Raw genomic sequence first — 18,939 nt, forward strand, 5'->3', positions numbered from 1 at the left:
TCTCACATGCAAGCCTGATTTTGTGCCACAACTTCAAAATTCAAACAATAAAACTGATAATAATCCTGTTTAATTTCAAGTCACATATCCCGGTATTTCTGAAGGGCCCGGGTATGCAGCTACTTACTCTCATATGAGTCCAGCTACTGCTGCTAGGTGACCCATCGGAAATGTGCTCATTAATTCAATGCCTTCTCTACAAAAAATGCTTTCTCAATTCCTTCACATACCTGCTGTGTGATTTTGGACCAGTGAGAGTATCTCTGAGCCTCAATCCCCTCATATATAAAAATCAGGATAACAGTAGAAGTCACTTGAGAGAAAAAGATAAAAGCAAATATGGACATCCTAAAACACTGCTCCACAGCCAGAGGAACCTTGTGAGCATTATTACACTTTGTCCCCATCTCCTCACCCAAAAGAAGAAACTGATCTGTCAAACTGGGGAGATCAATTTGCTGCTCCTCTCCACACCCTTGTGTCTGGTTTTATTAGTATTCTCATCATCCATGAAAAATACCTTCTTTTTCTCCTCCACTATTTTTTTAGAATAAGGGCCATTTCTTTTACATCCTATGTCCCTCACTGCACCTATCATGGTGTCTGTGCACAGTGGGCACTTCAACTTAAATTTATGAATTATTTCGTGGGGAAGTATAAAAAAGGAAATGAGAAAATAAGAACCAAGTCCAAATACATCTTTGGAATGAAAGAGGTATCTCAGTAAGTTCACTCATTTATACACAGAAAATAGAACTCAGGTTAACTGAAAACTTTAACAAAAGTCTCCTGAGTTTAAATTTTTTAGAATGAGGATTCAAGTTATATTAGTCATATTACACAAAATCTAGCATCCAAAGATACCACAAGAGATAGTCTTTTGCAAAGTAAATGAAACTATAGCAATCTTTTTCCTGATTCCAGTTAGAGTCCAAATCCCCTGAGTTGCTACTCTTAACCCTCCAAAACATCATTACTTCAGATGATGCACTTTAGAATCCTTCATGCAAAAATATACTTTAACACACAATTATTTCAAGAGAGTTTTTCAAAGAATTTGTTTTTTTTCTGCCAAACTTTCAGAGCAACTCCAAGGAAGCAGTATGCATACTTTTCCTGAAACCCTAGAAACAAAAATTCTAATTATACGCAGAGCATTCGCTTTTCTTGCAATGACTGTTTCCACAACCCCTGATGTGTGATATAAAGTTGACTTACAATTGTTGCTGTAAGTGCTCAGCTCACTGTGGGTGCTGGCTATTGAGGGGGTGCTTCCTGTCCTCCGCAGCGCAGAACTTTTCAAAGATGCTTTGGATTTAGGAAGTGGTCTAGACAAATTCACCCATGACGACTGTGCAGTTTTCAAGGATGCAGGTTTTCCTTGGGGTTTAAAAAAAAAAAAAAAAGGTTTCCACTGCTATTCATCCTGAAAGCCGGCACTTTTTAAGCCTGTAAACTCAAAAACTTCTGCACTAACAACAAAGTCAAAACACAAAATGAATATTCGCGATCATGTAACTTCAGACGAAAGATGAAAGCTTCATGCAGACGTGTTTATTTTTGATCATTTAGAGGCAGGAGAGCAGAAATGATGAGGCAATTAGGATATGAGAAGTGTGGCAGTAACCCTGTCTCCTAAAGTAATTAACTCACACATGTTCTCTGAAGGAGAAGATCAATCAGAAGAATCGTGAGAAAGCAGATTTTGGCAAAACTGAAATCAAAGAATAAACAAACTGATATGACCTCCCATACTGTTGACTAAAAAAAAAAATATTCCATTAGCACAACAGGCTATCATATAAGAAATAAATAAGTGGAAAATTTTAAAATCACCCAAACAGAAAGAAAAATGCAACCTGATAAGAAAAAACTTCATTTGAAAAATGCCTAATGTTCTAACACCAGGTGGTGCTATACTATTAAGATTCTTTTTTTACTCTCACCTTTTCTTCTTTATTCTCCACAGTTTATTTATTCTCACCCGCAGTCCTGTCTTCCTTCTGAATCTCAAGGCCACTCGTGTTTTAAAGTACTTATTGAGTACTTTAAGTTTTCATCTTGGACCGACATGCTCCTGTTTATGCTGATTATAGCTCAATTGTTTTATTATTATTTTTTTTAATCTCACTTTGTTGCCCAGGCTGGTCTCAAACTTCTGGCCTTAAGCAGTCCTCCTGCCTCGGCCTCCCAAACTGCTGGAATTACATGTGCAATCCACCCCACCCAGCCATACAGCCCTATTTTTTAATTTTTTTTTCCAGCTTCAAACCATTGAAATCATCTTTTCTTCCCCAGATCCCCATATATTCTAGCACTGTCTCCCAGTGCGACCAGTACCACCTAACAGAAGTTGAGGAGAACCTTTGATGAAAATGACATTGTTGCGTATCACTAAGGATCCCATAAGTGAGTCAGGTAATGCTGCCAGAAAGTCATGCCCATTGCTTTGTTCCAGCGATTTCACTCATAAAAACCTCATCCTAATGGAGAAAAAGATGCTGAAGCTCCTCAGGCCTGGCATGTGAACTGACCGCATTAAGCTCCCATTTCGGCTCCAGCCTCACTCTTGTATTGCTCTTCAACATCCACGTGTGCTCTGCTCCAATCAACCTAGCTTTCTCTCTGACACCAGGGCACACCGTGTGCTATTCTATTAATATTCCAACAGGCGCATCATTTCTTTTCAAAGAGCTCTTCTTCCTCCTCTTTTTGAATACTTATTTAACCCTTTATATCATTGTCTAAACTGTACTGGACTACTAAAATCCTGTCCTTCCATCCCTTCCAACTCCATCGTGTTAACCTCCTGAATGTGAAAATGAAGGTCATGACCCAATCTAAAATTTGGGATTCTCCACTATGCACAGCATGTGGCCCAGGACAGCTTTGAATGCTGACCCGATACAAGTTCATCAATTTTCTTAGAACATGATGAGATTTTTTTGCTATTTTTTTTGTTAGCTCATCAGCTATCATTAGCATATTTTATGTGTGGCCCAAGACAATTCTTCTTCCAGTGTGGCCTGGAAGCCAAAAGATTGGACACTCTGATCTATAGGATGGTGATCTTAGTTTCAATCCTTTTATTTAACATTAATTTCACAGGCTAAAAAGGCAATGTAGGGTTGATCCCTACCCACTTCTTCCCCCTTAGGCCATGCCTCCACCCCTTCATACACACACACCCCTTAGTGGTTTCTCTCCAGTCATTTCACTCTATTCTTCTGCTTATGTACATTCTTCCGACTGAATGGCCTCCTTTCTATCCCCTCCCCTATTTCTGTCCAGTGAATGCAAAGTCAGCTCAAGCTTCTCTTTTAAACCCTTGCTACTCATTTGCAGCTCCACCCTAGGCCTACTGAATCACCACCTGCAGTTTCACAAGATCCCCAGGTGATTAAAATGCACATGGAGTTTCTGAAGCACTGTTGAGAATCAGGACCTCTTTGTGAGCTTATCCTGCCAGGACACCCTCTTCTGTGTGCCATGGACTACACCTTGCTTTCTGCTCACACCACGTACTTGCTTCTATCACAGCATTTGCCCCCACATTCCTCTTGGACCATCTCTAAGGTTCCTGAGATCAGGAAGAGCACCTGATTCAATTCGGGTCCTCAGGAACTGGCAAAGGTGTAGCATGGAGTGAGCCTTAATAAATGTTTCCTCAACAAATTCGGTTTTTTAACGCCAAGAGTAAATGATTTATTTTGAAAATGTGTTCGCCCATCACCTGCATTGAAGCATTCAGTGCTTAACCCATTTTCACAAGTTTATGTGTCTCTTCAGTCTATTAGAGAGTTTTTTCTTTACACCCTTTACAATAATTAGCAACTGTGAGATGGCAAATACCCATTTTAAAAATTTATGGTTAGCCACCAGTTTTACTTGCTTTAGGAGGAACAGAAAAACGGATTTTTAGAATATAAATTTACCAAATTGCTGCCCTTTCAGCAGAAACAATGATGAGTCATCATCATCACAACTGATAAACAAGGGTGGGCAAGGAACAGATCAAAATGACTGGGCCACAGCCACAGGGCAGCCAAGGCTTCCTACATTTTGGAAATCCGCTTATTCTTCAGAAATACATGCCTCGTAGCTTTGTTTCTGAACACACCTTAGGTTTGCAGACATTACTGTGTGCGCCTTGGAACTACTACAGAACACCTGTACCTTCACACAGCTGCACTAGAGGAAAGCTCACCCCCGCACCCAAATATCATTTCCCTGACCTCCCCTATCTCACTGGCACCCCCATCCAGGCCCACCCCCTACACCTAACGGCAGCCAGTCCTCGCCAAAGTCTTCCCTTCCCAATCCCACCATGACTCTTGACTAATGAGCACTGAGGAGAACAAAATAAATGCCGATTTCACCAAAAGATTAGTTCCTTTGATAGTGAGAATAATCCTAACAGTGTGTGACTATTACTATCCCAGTTTATAGATGAGAAAACTACTTAGGTGGTTAAATGGTGTACCTGGGTCACATACCCAGCCGGTGACAGTAAGGCCTAGAATCCAAGTGTCTAACCACCCGCCCAGGGTTCCCTGGGCCATGCCACAGAATACAAGCATCTCAGTTAAAGAAGTGTGAGGCCTGGAGGCAGGCAGAGGTCAGACTGGAGCTCTTACTAGGCAGGAGCTCCTACAGCGGAATGGGGAAAACAGTGCGCATGCAACAAAGACATTTAACTATTTCACCAACAGTTCCGACGTTTAGCTTAACAGTAAAGATGACCTAAAGTCGTTTTAATTGGATTTCATACCAAGCAATAAAATATGCACATCATAAGCAATATTAAAAGTCAAACATAGCAATAGTAGGTTAACTGAGAGACTGCAAGTAACCCAGGCACTAAATTCTTAAACAGTGAAATCAATACAGGACTTCTCTGAATTACAGTCCTGAAAAGATGACATTTACCACCTCATATCGTATTGTGTAACTTATCCCAGATGTGAAAGATAAAGATTTAAGATCTACTTGCCAGGATACTATTGACCTCAGCAGTTTATTTTAAGCTCATGCACTTAGCATAGACTTACGTATAGACAACAGATTTGTTTTTATTCTGTAATTATAACCATCTTTTATGTAGGGAAAATCTGGAAGGAATAATACTTCCACTTTGCCTTAGATAGTAACACAGACAGTCTACTGGATTTGAAGCAAATTTTCATTCATCAACCAATTTACTAGAACACTCACCTCAGAAAACCTGAGTAAGTGTACCATATTTAACAACAATAAAAATCAGTAAAAGACGCCTAGCAAAACTAAAATTTCAATGGAAAGATAAAGTGAACAACAGGATAGTGTTAATATTAATATTATCGTATTCTGTAAAACAAGATGGTAGAATGGTGCTTGCTAGGAGCTGGTGGGGAAGGGAAATGGGGAGTTGTTCAACGGATATAAAGTTCCAGTTATGCAAGATGAATACGTCCTGCAGATGTGCTGTATAACACACTGCCTATGTTTAACAACACTGCACTGTGCACTTAAAAATGTGTTAAAGGGTAGATCTCGTTAGGTCTTCTAAGAAAGAAGGAAAAGAAAGAAGAGGCTGGGCGCAGGGGCTCATGCCTTTAATCCCAGCACTTTGGGAGGCCGAGGTGGGCAGGTTGCGAGGTCAGGAGATCGAGACCATCCTGGCCAACACGGTGAAACCTCGTCTCTACTAAAATACAAAAAACTGGCTGGATGTGGTGGCGTGTACCTGTAGTCCCATCTACTCGGGAGGCTGAGACGGGGGAATCGCTTCAACCCAGGAGGCACAGGCTGCAGTGAGCCGAGATCACACCACCGCACTCCAGCCTGGGTGACAGAGCAAGACTCTAATTAAAAAAAAAAAAAGAAAAGAAAAAAGAAAAAGAAAAAAGTAAAGAAGAGAAGAAATGAAAACGAAGAAAAGAAACAAACAGGACTTGGAGGGAGCAGTGATAGCTATGAGATGTGGGAAATAAAGGAAGGAGACCAAATTATACATGAACACTGAGAAATTATCATATTGGCTAGAGAAAAACTCAGAACTAACCCGGCTGAGGGGGTTCCAAGGCAAAAATTAAATTATAGAAATAAAGTTCCATTTTGCAAATCCCCTGCAAAAAGAAAAAACATATTTTAAGTTTGTATTTACCTATATGTTGAAAAAGTCCAAAAGGCTGTACCACAATTTTGTGAGACTAGTAAGAGGTACAGCAGAGTCAGACAAGGAAGAACAGGGAAGGTGCAGAAATGATAACTTTTCCTTCATACTTTATACACAAATACATTACTCCACATGAATTTTAATTTTACAATAAGCATATTTTATAATGAAACTATTAAATATTATTAAAGTCAATGGGGTCAAATTTAATCAGATAAGACACCTAAGACAAAGAAATCAAGAAAGGATAAAATTGGATTGATAAAGTAAGTTGATTTTAATAATCATTTTTATTTCTGGTCATCTGTAATCATTAGTTATTCTTCAATCTTTTTTTATTTTACAGTACTAAAAGAAAAAACAGAATCAATATTTTAATTGATGCTTAGTATGGCTATCATAAAAACAGTCGCTTTACTACTGGAAAGTTCATCATGTTACCCTCATGGGATGTTTCCTAGGACTGGACATTAAAGCCCAAGAATGAACTCCTGAAGGGTGTCCTTTGTTTCAACCCTTATGGTAAATGATTCAGTCTCCAGGAGAGAGTTCCCAGCGCCCTCACAGGTATGTAGTGTAATCTCTCAGCAATAATTTGGCCTTCTCCATTCTTGAAGGAAGGCCTAGGGAAGAAGGTGGGTCCCACATCACTCACAGATCACCTTTAATATCACGACAGCAATTTCCAGAGCCACACAAACATCTACCAAAGCAACTTCTCATCTCTCAACTATCACCTAGATGCAAAGGAATTCAGCATTAACATACATATATTTTTAAATTTTTGTAGAGGTGGGGTCTCACTATGTTGCCTAGGCTGGTCTCAAACTCAAACTCCTGGGCTCAAGTGATTCTCCTGCCTTGGCCTCCCACACTGCTGGGATTACAGGTGTGAGCCACCGTGCCCAGGCTTAATATATTTTTCACAAGACTATTCAGCATTGAAAAGGTGACTTATTGTTTATACATTTGGTAACAATTTATGGATTCTGAAGATGAGTTTTAATTAGTTAACAAAGAAACACTGACTACTATATTATCTATATCAAAAGACACATATCCTTTTTTTTTTTTTTTTTTTTTTTTGAGACAGAGTCTCACTCTATCACCCAGGCTGGGGTGCAGTGGTGCCATTATGGCTCACCATAACCTCCGCCTCCCAGGTTCAAGCGATTCCCCTGCCTCAGCCTCCTGAGTAAGCTGGCATTACATGCACACACCACCACACCTGGCTCATGTTTTTGTATGTTCAGTAGAGACAGGGTTTCACCAGGCTTGTCTCCAGCTCCTGACCTTAGGTGAGCCACCTGCCTTGGCCTCCCAAAGTGCTGGGATTACAGGTATGAGCCACCGCGCCTGGCCAAAACAGATCATCTTAATAAAAATCTGGACAACAGATTCACATGAAGATGTGTATTACCCAAGTATTTATGTGCTTACCTAGTAAGGCAACTGCAAGTAATCACAAAGTTCAAACATGTACAGAGCCAGAAACACCTGACATCCTGCCGTAGAATTAACTACCAGATGTTCTCAGTAAAAACTGTAAACTAGAGAAAACATCATGTCTCATCATAAGGTATGTTGTTCTGTAGCTTACACGGCTTAGTAGGAACACAGGTATCATGGGGAAGAAGAAGAAAATGAGGCTGGAGAAGTAGGTAGTTTACAGTTGGGTGAGACATGGCACTGAATGCCAGACTCATAATTTTGGACCTTAATTGTCAGGGATGGATATGGTGGAAGATGTGTGCTGCAGGGCTGGGGGAGACTGAGGCTTTCTTAGCATTTACATCAGAACTTGATTGTGTGGTAGCAGTGTGCAGAACTGACTGAAGACTGAAATCAGGGAAAAAGGAAGCTAGCATACCGGCATCTGCCAGGGTTAGACAAGAGAGAATTTTAACTAGAAAATGAAAAGATTATTGAGGTCCATTTGAAACATATCAGTAAGGCATGCAAGTTACAAGGCCACTAACTACTAAGTCAGAAACAGAAAATGCCAAATTAACAGACACAGTTAAAATACAAGACATGAGAATATGTATTTTTTTTCCAGTTAATTCAGAGAATGTTTCTAGCTATCATAACAACTTGGGTTTCTTAAACACAACTCAACTACATAGAGACAGTTACCTTTAGAGTAATTATCTACAGTAACTAGGAATTATTACAAAAACAGGGGAAACCTAAAAGTGACAAACAAGTTAACAGTAAGTTATGAGAGAAACAAATTATACATACTCAAAACCGTGTTTGCAGGTCCACTTCCAATTAAGCTTAAGGGACCAAATTCTCTCAACACTAAATATACATGTTTAAGAATTTAGCTTCAATGGTAACCACTGTATAAGTATTAAGTAAACCTGATGGGCTTCTTACCAAGTAAGTATTACACAAAATCCATATATTTCCTACGTGCCAGGAAAAAACAGAAAAAGAATTCCCTTACTTTAGTCACAAAAAGGAATTGCACACATAGACACACACACATACGCACTGTTTCTATGAATACATTTATCAAAAAGTGCTATTCTGTTGTGAAAATTATAAAATTGAGAAAAGTTCTGAACAAGTGTACACATGTGAATTCTTCCATGAATGGATATTTTATGGAATACCATTCCAATCTGAACCTGTATGTGATTGCTTTTAAATGGGGGAACTGAATTTTTAAAACATGTTAAAGTCATCTAGAATAATTAAGAATAGCCAAAAAAAATTTACAACAGAAAAACATTAAGACTACAATTCAACAACAAAAATACCAAACAACCCAATTTAAAAAGTGGACAAAGGACTCAAATAGGCTTTTCTCCAAAGAAGATAACAAATAGCTCCTAGGTACATGCAAAGATGCTCAACACCACTAGTCACTAGGGAAATGCGAATCACAATCACGATCTCTGTAAGATACCACTTTGTACCTACCAGGACGATATCATCAAAACAAACAGCAAAAACAAAACATTAACAGGTGTTGGCAAGGAAACGGAGAAACTGGAACCCCTGTGCACTGCTAGGGGGAATGTAACATGGTGTAGCCACTGTGGAAATGGTATGGTGGTTCCTCCAAAAATTAAACCTGAAGTTACCACATAATCCAACAACCGCATGTCTAGGTACAGATCCAAAAGATGTGAAAGCAAGCCGGACGTGGTGGCTCGCGCCTGTAGTCCCAGCACTTTGGGGGGTCGAGGCAGGGGATCACCTGAGGCCAGGCCAGGAGTTTGAGATCGGTCTGGCGAACATGGTAAAACTGCATCTCTACTAAAAATACATAAAACATTATCTGAGCGTGGTGGTGGGCACTTGTAATTACAGCAACTTGGGAGGCTGAGACAGGAAAATCACTTGAGGCTGGAAGGTGGGGGTTACAGTGAGCTGAGATCGTGCTACCGTACTCTGGCCTGGGCAAGAGAGCAAGACTCTGTCTTTTTAAAAAAAAAAAAAAAAAAAAAGTGAAAGACCCGAGCAGGTATCTGTACAACCATCTTCACAGCAGCATCATTCGCAATAGCCAAAATGTGGAAGCAACACAACTTTCACAGGCAGGTGAATGAACGAACAGAAGGTGGTACAGCTACGCCAGGGACTATTCTCCTGCCTTAAAAAGGAAGCTGACACATGATACAACATGGGTAACATTGAAGACACGGTGCTAACTGAAATCAGCCAGTTACAAATAATGTATGATTCTCCTTCATGATTACTAGAATAGTCAAACACATATAGACAGAACATAGAATGATGGGTGCCAGGCGCTGAAAGAAACAGAGAACTGGGGGTTAGTAACATGGACACAGGATTCCAAAGGGAAAACAAAGTTCTGGAGATGGATACGGAGGATGGCTGCACAAAAACATGAATGTACTTAATGCCACAGAATTGTACATTTAAAAAAATTGTTCAAGTGGCACGTTCTGTGCAATGTATGTTTTGCCACAATTTTTAAGTTAAAAAAAAAAAAGGAACTTGTGCAAGTAGTTAGAGTACGATATTAAAAAAACAAAAGTCTTACTGGAATAAAACCATACTGACACCATTAATAAGGTGGTATATAAATCTCAGAAATATAAAAATTCAGGATAGGGGCCGGGCACGGTAGCTCACGCCTGTAATCCCAGCACTCTGGGAGGCCGAGGCAGGCGGATCACCTGAGGTCAGGAGCACGAGACCGGCCTGAACAACATGGTGAAACCCTATCTCTACTAAAAATACAAAAACTAGCTGGCCATGGTGGAAGGCGCCTATAATCTCAGCTACTTGGGAGGCTGAGACAGAAGAATCGCTTAAACCCAGAGGCAGAGGTTGCAGTGAGCTGAGATCGTGCCATTGCACTCTAGCCTGGGTGAAAGAGTAAGACTTCGTCTCAAAAAAATAAACAGCAGACACTGTCTCCATTATATACATAAACATATGTGCATGAGAATATGCCAAAAAAAAAAGGTACCAAATAGTCATAAATTTTTAAGCTAAAAGCTATTTGGTGGTGGTAAGATGACAGGTGTTTATTTTCTCACTTTTAATTTAAAATGCTATACCTTTAAAATAGCCTACTGGGATGAGAGTAAACTTGACAAACTATCCAATTTGCCTGGTCAAATTCAAGACACAAGAAGTAAAGAATAAAACAGGGCCCCGCATCCCTTTCTTGATATTGACATTGACAAGAGGCTCTCGGTCAGCCTCTTCTTCGTTGACTGCCAGAAAGCCAATCTGTTGTGTTCTAATCACCTGCTGGCCCTCCTCTGTATTTTCACTCCATCTGTACTTACTTTGACCGCAATCTCTACATTCTATACTATGAGCCGTAACTCAGAGTACTGAGAGAAAAATATCTCAATCCATGTACATCCTCCTTATTTTTCGGATCTCAGGGGGCAAAAGTTAAACAGCACAAAGCATCAACATTAAACCAAGTCTGGCCCCTACCTATTTAAGAGTGTAACTCTGTTACACTATATAATCTCCTATATTACAGAAAGAAAAAAATAAAGCAAACTTTGGTATTTGTAATTACACCCTCATTCAAAATCCTATAGTTCTTTTTATTAAATTTTACTATTATAAGAACAAATGTGATGAGAGAAGAACTTGTCACCTCTTCTGTTTGGCAGTTAATACCAAGAAGGCAAAAACCATGTCTTATGCATCCCACAATCCCTCAGGGTCTGGTACATGACTTATCTAGCATGCGCTCTCCATCTATTAAGTAAGTATGTTGCAGAACACAGTGCATTTCAGTAACACTCTACATTTATATCTTGCAAATGTGATTTTAGTATTCCACCTTCTAGAGTTCCTCAAGGCCATAGGACTCCGTATAACTATCCTCGTTTGCTTAAATTCAAGGGTAAGCTCCCCAGACAAAGGCACAGCAACACAGGTGAGTCATAACAAAAACACAGCAAGTCTGAAGAGTGCAGTAATTTGACAAAGAAGCAAAAAGTCCCACAAAGCAAGGTTCTCACGATGCCTTGAGCTGCAGAGAAGCGCAGCATTCTCGGTGATGCTGTCAGTACCTGCCTCTGCAAGTATGTTCACAAGATGTCTGTGGCTTCAGGTGGGGATTAAACAAAAATAACTGCCTTAGTCACAGGCCTGGAACATGTGTCCCATAACTATAGGAACATTTAAATTCAGAGGGGAATAAATCAAAGACTTAGAGGCGTTGCTTCCTTTTCCCAGCTGCCAAAGGAGATGAACAAGGGTCTTCACATGTACACCAGCAAATTTATTTACCATCTGACACTCATGCTAATAATGCCTGATAAGAACAAAAGAAGGTGCACAGTGAGCCTCCTGGCTCATTAGGAGTCAAGGTTTATAAGCAGAGCTGCATTGAGCAATGAGATGGTGAGATCATTGAGACCTCAAAACTTCACACCATCTTTCTTTTATTTTCTTTTCAGAGGGTCTCGCTCTGTCACCCAGGCAGCAGTACAGTGGTACAATCATACCTCACTGTAGACTCAAACTCGAGCTCAAGAGATCCTCCTGTCTCAGCCTCCCAAGTAGCTAGTAGCTGAGACTACAGGCAGGAGCCACTGGCCTAGCCTGTCCTTATATTTTTATGTCAGCTCTTTTCTGATGGTTTCCTTGGTCTCTCCATATTTTTACTCTTAAACTTCAAGCATGCACATACCCCTTTGAGGTGCTTCCCAGTTTGTAGCCTCCTCCAATTTCACACGCCCCGAACTAAACTCACTATTCTCCTCCAGAAAACTTCTTGCTACTCTATTCCACATTTCACTTCACGACCCACCATGAAGTGGCGGGTAGACACTTGGGACTGTTCACCACCAACAGACCAGACACTTTCTCCAAATTATTTTAAATATGTACTCTACCATCTGTTCCCAAAAAACGTGTAGCACTCGTGCAAGTTTGTGTCTAGAGTATTAGAACTAATCAGCCTCAATCTCCCTTGAGGCAGAGGCTCATCTCATTGACCCCGGGACACCTCTGCTGTGTCCAGCAGGGCATGCTGACCCTGGCCTTGACGTTCCTCAAGCACACGGTATCTTTTGAGAACACCACATCTGCACCTTCGGGAACCCCAGCAGCCTCCTCTGCTGGCAAGGCGCATTCCAAACTCCTGCAGGCGCATTCCGAACAGTTCAAATGTCACCGCCTCTCCTCCAGTTCTCTCTCACAATGAGTTAGTGTTGCTCCTTCACTGTGGATGCACAGCGCTTCCCACAGGTCTCCATTCAAATCAAGCCAAGCAATGTTTTTAAACACCTTTTGTGTAACCAGTACACTCTGCACTGGAAAATATGAAAACAAGAGCTGAACTCTATCCTTATGGATTTCACTGTCTAGAAGGAGACAGACATGTAAGGAAATAATCAGCATACAGCACTATAAATGCAAAGCAGCAGAGAGGCCAGGACAGCTGAGCTGGAATCTGAAGAGCCAAGAGTTTTCATTGAAACGATTTGCTCAGACACCCCCTTATCCCCTCACCCTCCAACCAGTAAGCTCTTTAAGAGGGCACATTTGCTTAATCCTGTTTGTAGTCTCAGAATCTAGTACACTGCCCAACACAGAGCAGGGACCCTAAGCACTTCTTGAATGAATGGGCAGGCCTGCACTGTGACATATTAAGCCTACTCATGAGTCATTCCACAAAGCAATCTTCTCCATAATTACTGCCAAGGGAGAATTGTGTGAAACGCCTGGAAAAGATCAAGCATTTACAAGTGATGATGTTTGTGAGGATGAAAAGAGGACATGTGCCTCACAGGCACCCGCATGGCCCTGCTTGGTCGGTCCTGACCTCCTCCGCCCACCCACATCCTCCAGCCCCCACCACACACAGTGGGTGGTTCACTGTTCCTTGCGCACACCACACCCTGCCTCACCTCGGGGTCTCTGCATGGCTGGTCCCTGTGCCTGGAAAGTCCTCCCACCTGACCTCCAAAAGCCTCCCTCCTCCCCTCCTTGCAAGTGTTTGCCCAAATGTCACCCTCTCAGTGAGGCCTTTCTTGATTACCCGTTTAAAAATCTAATTTCCTTCACTGCTTTCTTTTTCTTTTTCTCCTCCTTTTTTGAGATAGGGTCTTGCTCTGTCACCCAGGCTGGAGTGCAGTGGTGCAACCTCAGCTCGCTGCAACCTCCACCTCCCAGGTTCAAGAGATTCTCCTGCCTCAGCCTCCCAAGTAGCTGAGACTACAGGCACGTGCCACCACACCCAGCTAATTTTTGTATTTTTAGTAGAGATGGGGTTTCACCATGTTGGCCAGGCTGGTGTAGAACTTCTGACCTCAAGTGATCCACCTGCCTCGGCCTCCCAAAGTGCTGGGATTACAAGCATGAGCCACCGTGCTCGGCCGTTTCTCCTTTATTTGTGGATTCATCATCATGAATCACCACTTGTAAATGCTTGATCTTTTCCATCATCATGAATCCCAAAATGCATTTATTTCTTAATCCCCTTATTAGAATTTAAGGTTCTTAATGGAAGGAATGGGTCTCTTCTGTGCACTTCATTCCAGTACTTAGAAGAGTTCTTAGCACAAGCCAGCCTTCCCCACATTCTCCTTCACACACACGTGGTTTAATGAAGAATTCAATCATGTCCATGTAAGAAGACACGAGTGCGTCAAGATTCCTGCATGCACGTAAAGAACTAGGGTTAAGAGCACAGACTGTGGGGCCAGAATACCTGGCCCATTTCCCATCTCCACCAATTACCCCACTGTGTAACTTTGGACAAGTTACTGAGGCTTTCAGACCCTCAAATTCCTCATCTGTAGAATGGGGATAATCACAGTATCCCTACTAGGAGTTGTGAGAATTAAATGAGACTATGCATTTAAAACAAGGCTGTGCTTGGCGGACACAGGCACTCAAAACATGTTAGCAACTAATACTATTTTTATGAAAAGAGATCCTGAGACATACTCTAAAGAAAGTGATTTAATCACATAAAAATATACAAACACCTATTAGTGACACATTAATGTTAAATTTTATTCACATTTTAGAGACAGGGTCTTGCTCTGTCACCCCACCGGGAATGCAGTGGTACAATTATAGCTCACAGAACCCCCAACCTCCTGGCCAGTGATCCTCCCACTTCAACCTCCTGAGGAGCAAGGACCACAGGTGTGTGACACTTGCTCAGCTAACTTTATTTTTTGTTAAGACAGGGTCTTACTCTGTTGCCCAGGCTGGTCTCAACCTCCTAGGCTCAAGTAATCCTACCAGCTCATCCTCCCCGATTGCTGGGATTACAGATGGGAGCCACCATGTCCATCCTCAAGGTGGCTTTTAGAATAACTTATTGAGTAATAACTTCTGATTTTTAGTAATTACTTTATTCAAGTATGCGAAAAGTCTCTCGTAATTTTGCTTACTATCTCTCTCAAACTCTCGCCTAGAAAAGTTTAAAAGGATATAAAAGTAATTTGAAGAAGATTTTAAATTATCTTTAACATGAAATGAATGAAAAAAAAATCAGTTTACATAAATCACGAAGGAAATACCTTAGCAAGAAAGAAGAGAAACCTGCGATGATAGGCAAGTCACTGCAAGTTTCGGACTGACTACTGTCTTGAAAGGAATTTACTCTATTAACCCACAATAAACTCAATGGAAACAAAGAGTTGCCCTTTGGAAATGTGGTTTCTCTTTCTCTAGAAGAAAACTAAAAACCGTCTCTTTCAGGAGGCCTTTCTTCACCGACCCGCCCCTGGACATTCTTCTTACGGGGCCTTTTCCCCACCCATCACCATTCTTTGTGCGGCTTTGTGTTTCCTGCACAAACACGCACTCTCCCTCCTTAGTTAGCTCTCCGGAGTCACGGGGCAGGGAGGGAATCCTGTACTACTTCTGGAACCCTACCTGGCTCAGGCTGGCCACTGAAACGGCAACCGCATGTGTGTAGAGAAGAACACAGATATTTATTATCTAAAACCTGGGAAGAGCTGATATTGCCTCCAAAACAGAGTGACGGCGGGTCTCTCTGAAGACGTCTGGATTGGTCATGAAGGATTTACTGAGCAGTTATTTATTCAGCAGCATTAATTTTATGATTACTGTATGTTTTATTGTTTTAAGTTCCAGGGTGCATGTGCAGGCTGTGCAGGTTTGTACCATAGGTAAACGTGGACCATGGTGGTTGGCTTCACCTAGCAACCTAGGTATTAAGCCCGGCATGCATTAGCGATTTTTCCTGAAGCAGCATTAATTTCCCATAACCACATAAAATCATTTACATCAGAGTAAACTGACATCAAGCTTTAAACCAAGGCCTGAAAAGAAAAGTGCCAGTTTCTAAACCACTCAGCTGGGCAACAAGAATTTTAATTTTTAAGAAATTAAATGTTAGCCTGGTGTGGTGGTTCATGCCTGTAATCTTGGTGCTTTGGGAGGCCTAGGTGAGAGAATCACTTAAGCCCAGGAGTTTGAGACCTGCCTGGCAACAAAGCGAGACCCCCCCGCATCTCTATAAGAAAAAATAAAAATCAGCTAAGCATGCTGAGGCACACCTGTGGTCCCAGCTACGTGGAAGGCTGAGACAGAAGGATTGCTTGAGCCCAGGAATTCAAGGCTGCTGTGATCTATAGTGCAGCCACTGCACTCTGGCCTTGACAACAGAGTGACACTGTCTCAAAAAAAAGTTAGACTTTATATTATTATCAAAAATAAAACTCAGGCCAGGCACGGTGGCTCATGATTGTAATCCCCGCACTTTGGGAGGCCGAGGCGGGTGGATCACCTCAGGTCGGGAGTTCGAGACTAGCCTGACCAACATGGAGAAACTCCCATCTCTACTAAAAATACAAAATTAGCCAGGTGTGGTGATTCGTGTCTGTAATCTCAGCTACTCAGGAGGCTGAGGCAGGAGAACTGCTTGAACCAGGGAAGGGGAGATTGTGGTGAGCCACGATTACATCATTTGCATTCCAGCCTAGGCAACAAGAATGAAACTCCATCTCAAAAATAAACAAACAAATAAATAAATAAAACTCATGGTCATACTAATAGTATTGAGATTAATAATGTGACAGTTAATAGCATCACTGGCTGGTCTGAATCCCACCTCTGCCACTTTCCAGCTGTTTAACATTAGACAAATTATGTAACTTTTCTGTGGAAGATTCCTTGTCTATAGAACAGGGATAAGCCTCACAAAGTTATTGCCAGGATTAAATGAATTTATAGATGAAATTACTAAAACTGAGCCTGAAACTTGACATATACTTCATAGTGTGAGCTGCTATCATTCACATTATAATAATTACTATTAGAAATAATTTTCATCACTATCTCATCTTATTTCAGTACATTTCCAAAGAAGCAAAGGCACTTTAGATTTGGTTTGTTATAATCTCTTATAATCTGGTCTCACATAAATATCTGCATTTTGACAAGTAAAATGGAACAGCTCTTTGGGAGGCCAAGGTGGATGGATCACCTGACGTCAGAAGTTTGAGACCAGCCTGGCCAACATGGTGAAACCTCATCTCTACTAAAAATACAAAAAATTAGCTGGGTGTGGTAGTGGGTGCCTGTAAATCGCAGCTACTCGGGAGGCTGAGGCAGGAGAATCGCTTGAACCCAGGAGGCGGAGGTTGCAGTGAGCCGAGATTGCACCATTGCACTCCAACCTGATCAACAGAGCAAGACTCCGTCTCGGGGAAGAAAAGAAGAAAAAAAAAAAAGGAAAAAGGAAAAAGGAATAGCTCCATTGGGTTTAATTACAATTCCTTCTCACATTCATTTTAAAGCTTCAAGAAAATGGCTGTTTCAACACTGGGTCTTGTTTTCTACTTAAGTGTTCTGAAAGGATTTATTGAAAACCCCAAATTGGCTGGAACATTCCTGCTGCTTACCTTTCAGCAGAGTAACTGTGAGTCAGTATGGTGGATATCCATTTGGTTTCAATTTGCTAATACACACAAACACTTCATTGTACAATCAATGGCAACAGGATCACAGTGATCTAAAAGCACATTGTTTCTGCTCCTTGATTTTTCTGCTCTACTTCTAACTCTGTGGAGATTAAGTTTCTTGTCCCCCTCAAGACACATCTCTCAATTTATCGAGAGCATCCCAAAAAATTAGTTGCTATTAAGTTTTCTGTAAAACATAATACAGTAGAATCAAATTAGTCTTCTTAGCTCGGGCTGCTATAATAGTAATACCACCAGATGGGGTGTCTTGAACAACAGAAATTTGTTTTCTCATTGTTCTGCAGGCTGGAATGTCCAAGATAGAGGTGCCAGCTGATCTGCTTCCCAGCAAGGGCCCTCTTCCTGGCATCCAGATAGCCATATTCTCATTGTACCTCACATAGTGAGGACAGTTTCAGTGTCTCTTCCTCTTTTTTTTTGAAAGAGTTTCGCTCTTGTTGCCCAGGTGGAGTGCAATGGTGTGATCTCGGCTCACTTCAACTCCCCCTTCCTAGGTTCAAGTGATTCTCCTGCCTCAGCCTCCTGAGTAGCTGGGACTACAGGCACCTGCAACCACCCTCGGCTAATTGTTTTTTGTATTTTTAGTAGAGACCGGGTTTTACCATGTTGGCCAGGCTGGTCTCAAACTCCTGACCTCAGGTGATCCACCTGCCTTGGCCTCCCAAAGTGCTGGGATTACAGGTGTGAGCCACCATGCCTAGGGCATCTCTTCCTCTTTCTCTAAGGGTACCACCTCTCCTGGATTAGGATCCCACTCTTAGGACCCCGTTTAAGCTTTATCACCTCCTCACCAGCCCTGTCTCCACACACAATCAAATTATGGGTTGGGGTTTCAACCTATTAATGTAGAGTGATCCAAGTATTCAGACCATAAAAGTCTTGTAACCAGTCAAATATAAAACTCAAATTCAAAACCAGAATGTTTCTGGTTACATTACTTTTTTTCCATTCAGATACAGAAAACCACTCAGTATAAAGGTAATTTAGTTGTTAACTCAGACTGAAAAATCTGGATGCATACCTCAGTTATCAAGCTCATTGACACAGGATGATAAAAGCTCAACAATGTGCCCTGTCTTTTCACTAAGACTAAACAGATCCACTTTTCTCTAAGACACATTATGCAACACAGGGTGAAAGGACTTAACAACCGCTTCCCCGCTGGATGGGACTGACTGCCTACATAAAAGGATTCTATCTTTTTCAATGTATCCTGGGTATTGGCCTCGTTTCTTAAAAGTATGTGCACAGGCCGGGCGCGGTGGCTCACGCCTGTAATCCCAGCACTTTCGGAGGCCAAGGCAGGTAGATCAAGAGGTCAGGAGTTCAAGACCAACCTGGCCAAGATGGTGA

At 41.5% G+C, this 18,939-nt stretch overlaps 1 protein-coding gene across 6 annotated transcripts in view; it reads right to left on the reverse strand.

Moving 5' to 3' along the window:
- The window catches only part of MTUS1 (microtubule associated scaffold protein 1), a 159,093-nt gene that overhangs the window by 78,695 nt on the left and 61,459 nt on the right, over positions 1 to 18,939 (reverse strand). For 4 of the 6 annotated variants that reach the window (XM_025393347.1, XM_025393344.1, XM_025393345.1 and 1 more), the window contains one exon: positions 1,219 to 1,380. The exons of the other annotated variants lie outside the window; for them this stretch is intronic. In XM_025393347.1, coding sequence (XP_025249132.1) covers positions 1,219 to 1,380 — 162 coding nt within the window. The remainder of the gene's footprint in view (positions 1 to 1,218; positions 1,381 to 18,939) is intronic. 6 annotated transcript variants of the gene reach the window in all.

This window comes from Theropithecus gelada, chromosome 8 (genome assembly GCF_003255815.1).
Source record: "Theropithecus gelada isolate Dixy chromosome 8, Tgel_1.0, whole genome shotgun sequence".
NCBI lineage: Eukaryota > Metazoa > Chordata > Mammalia > Primates > Cercopithecidae > Theropithecus > Theropithecus gelada.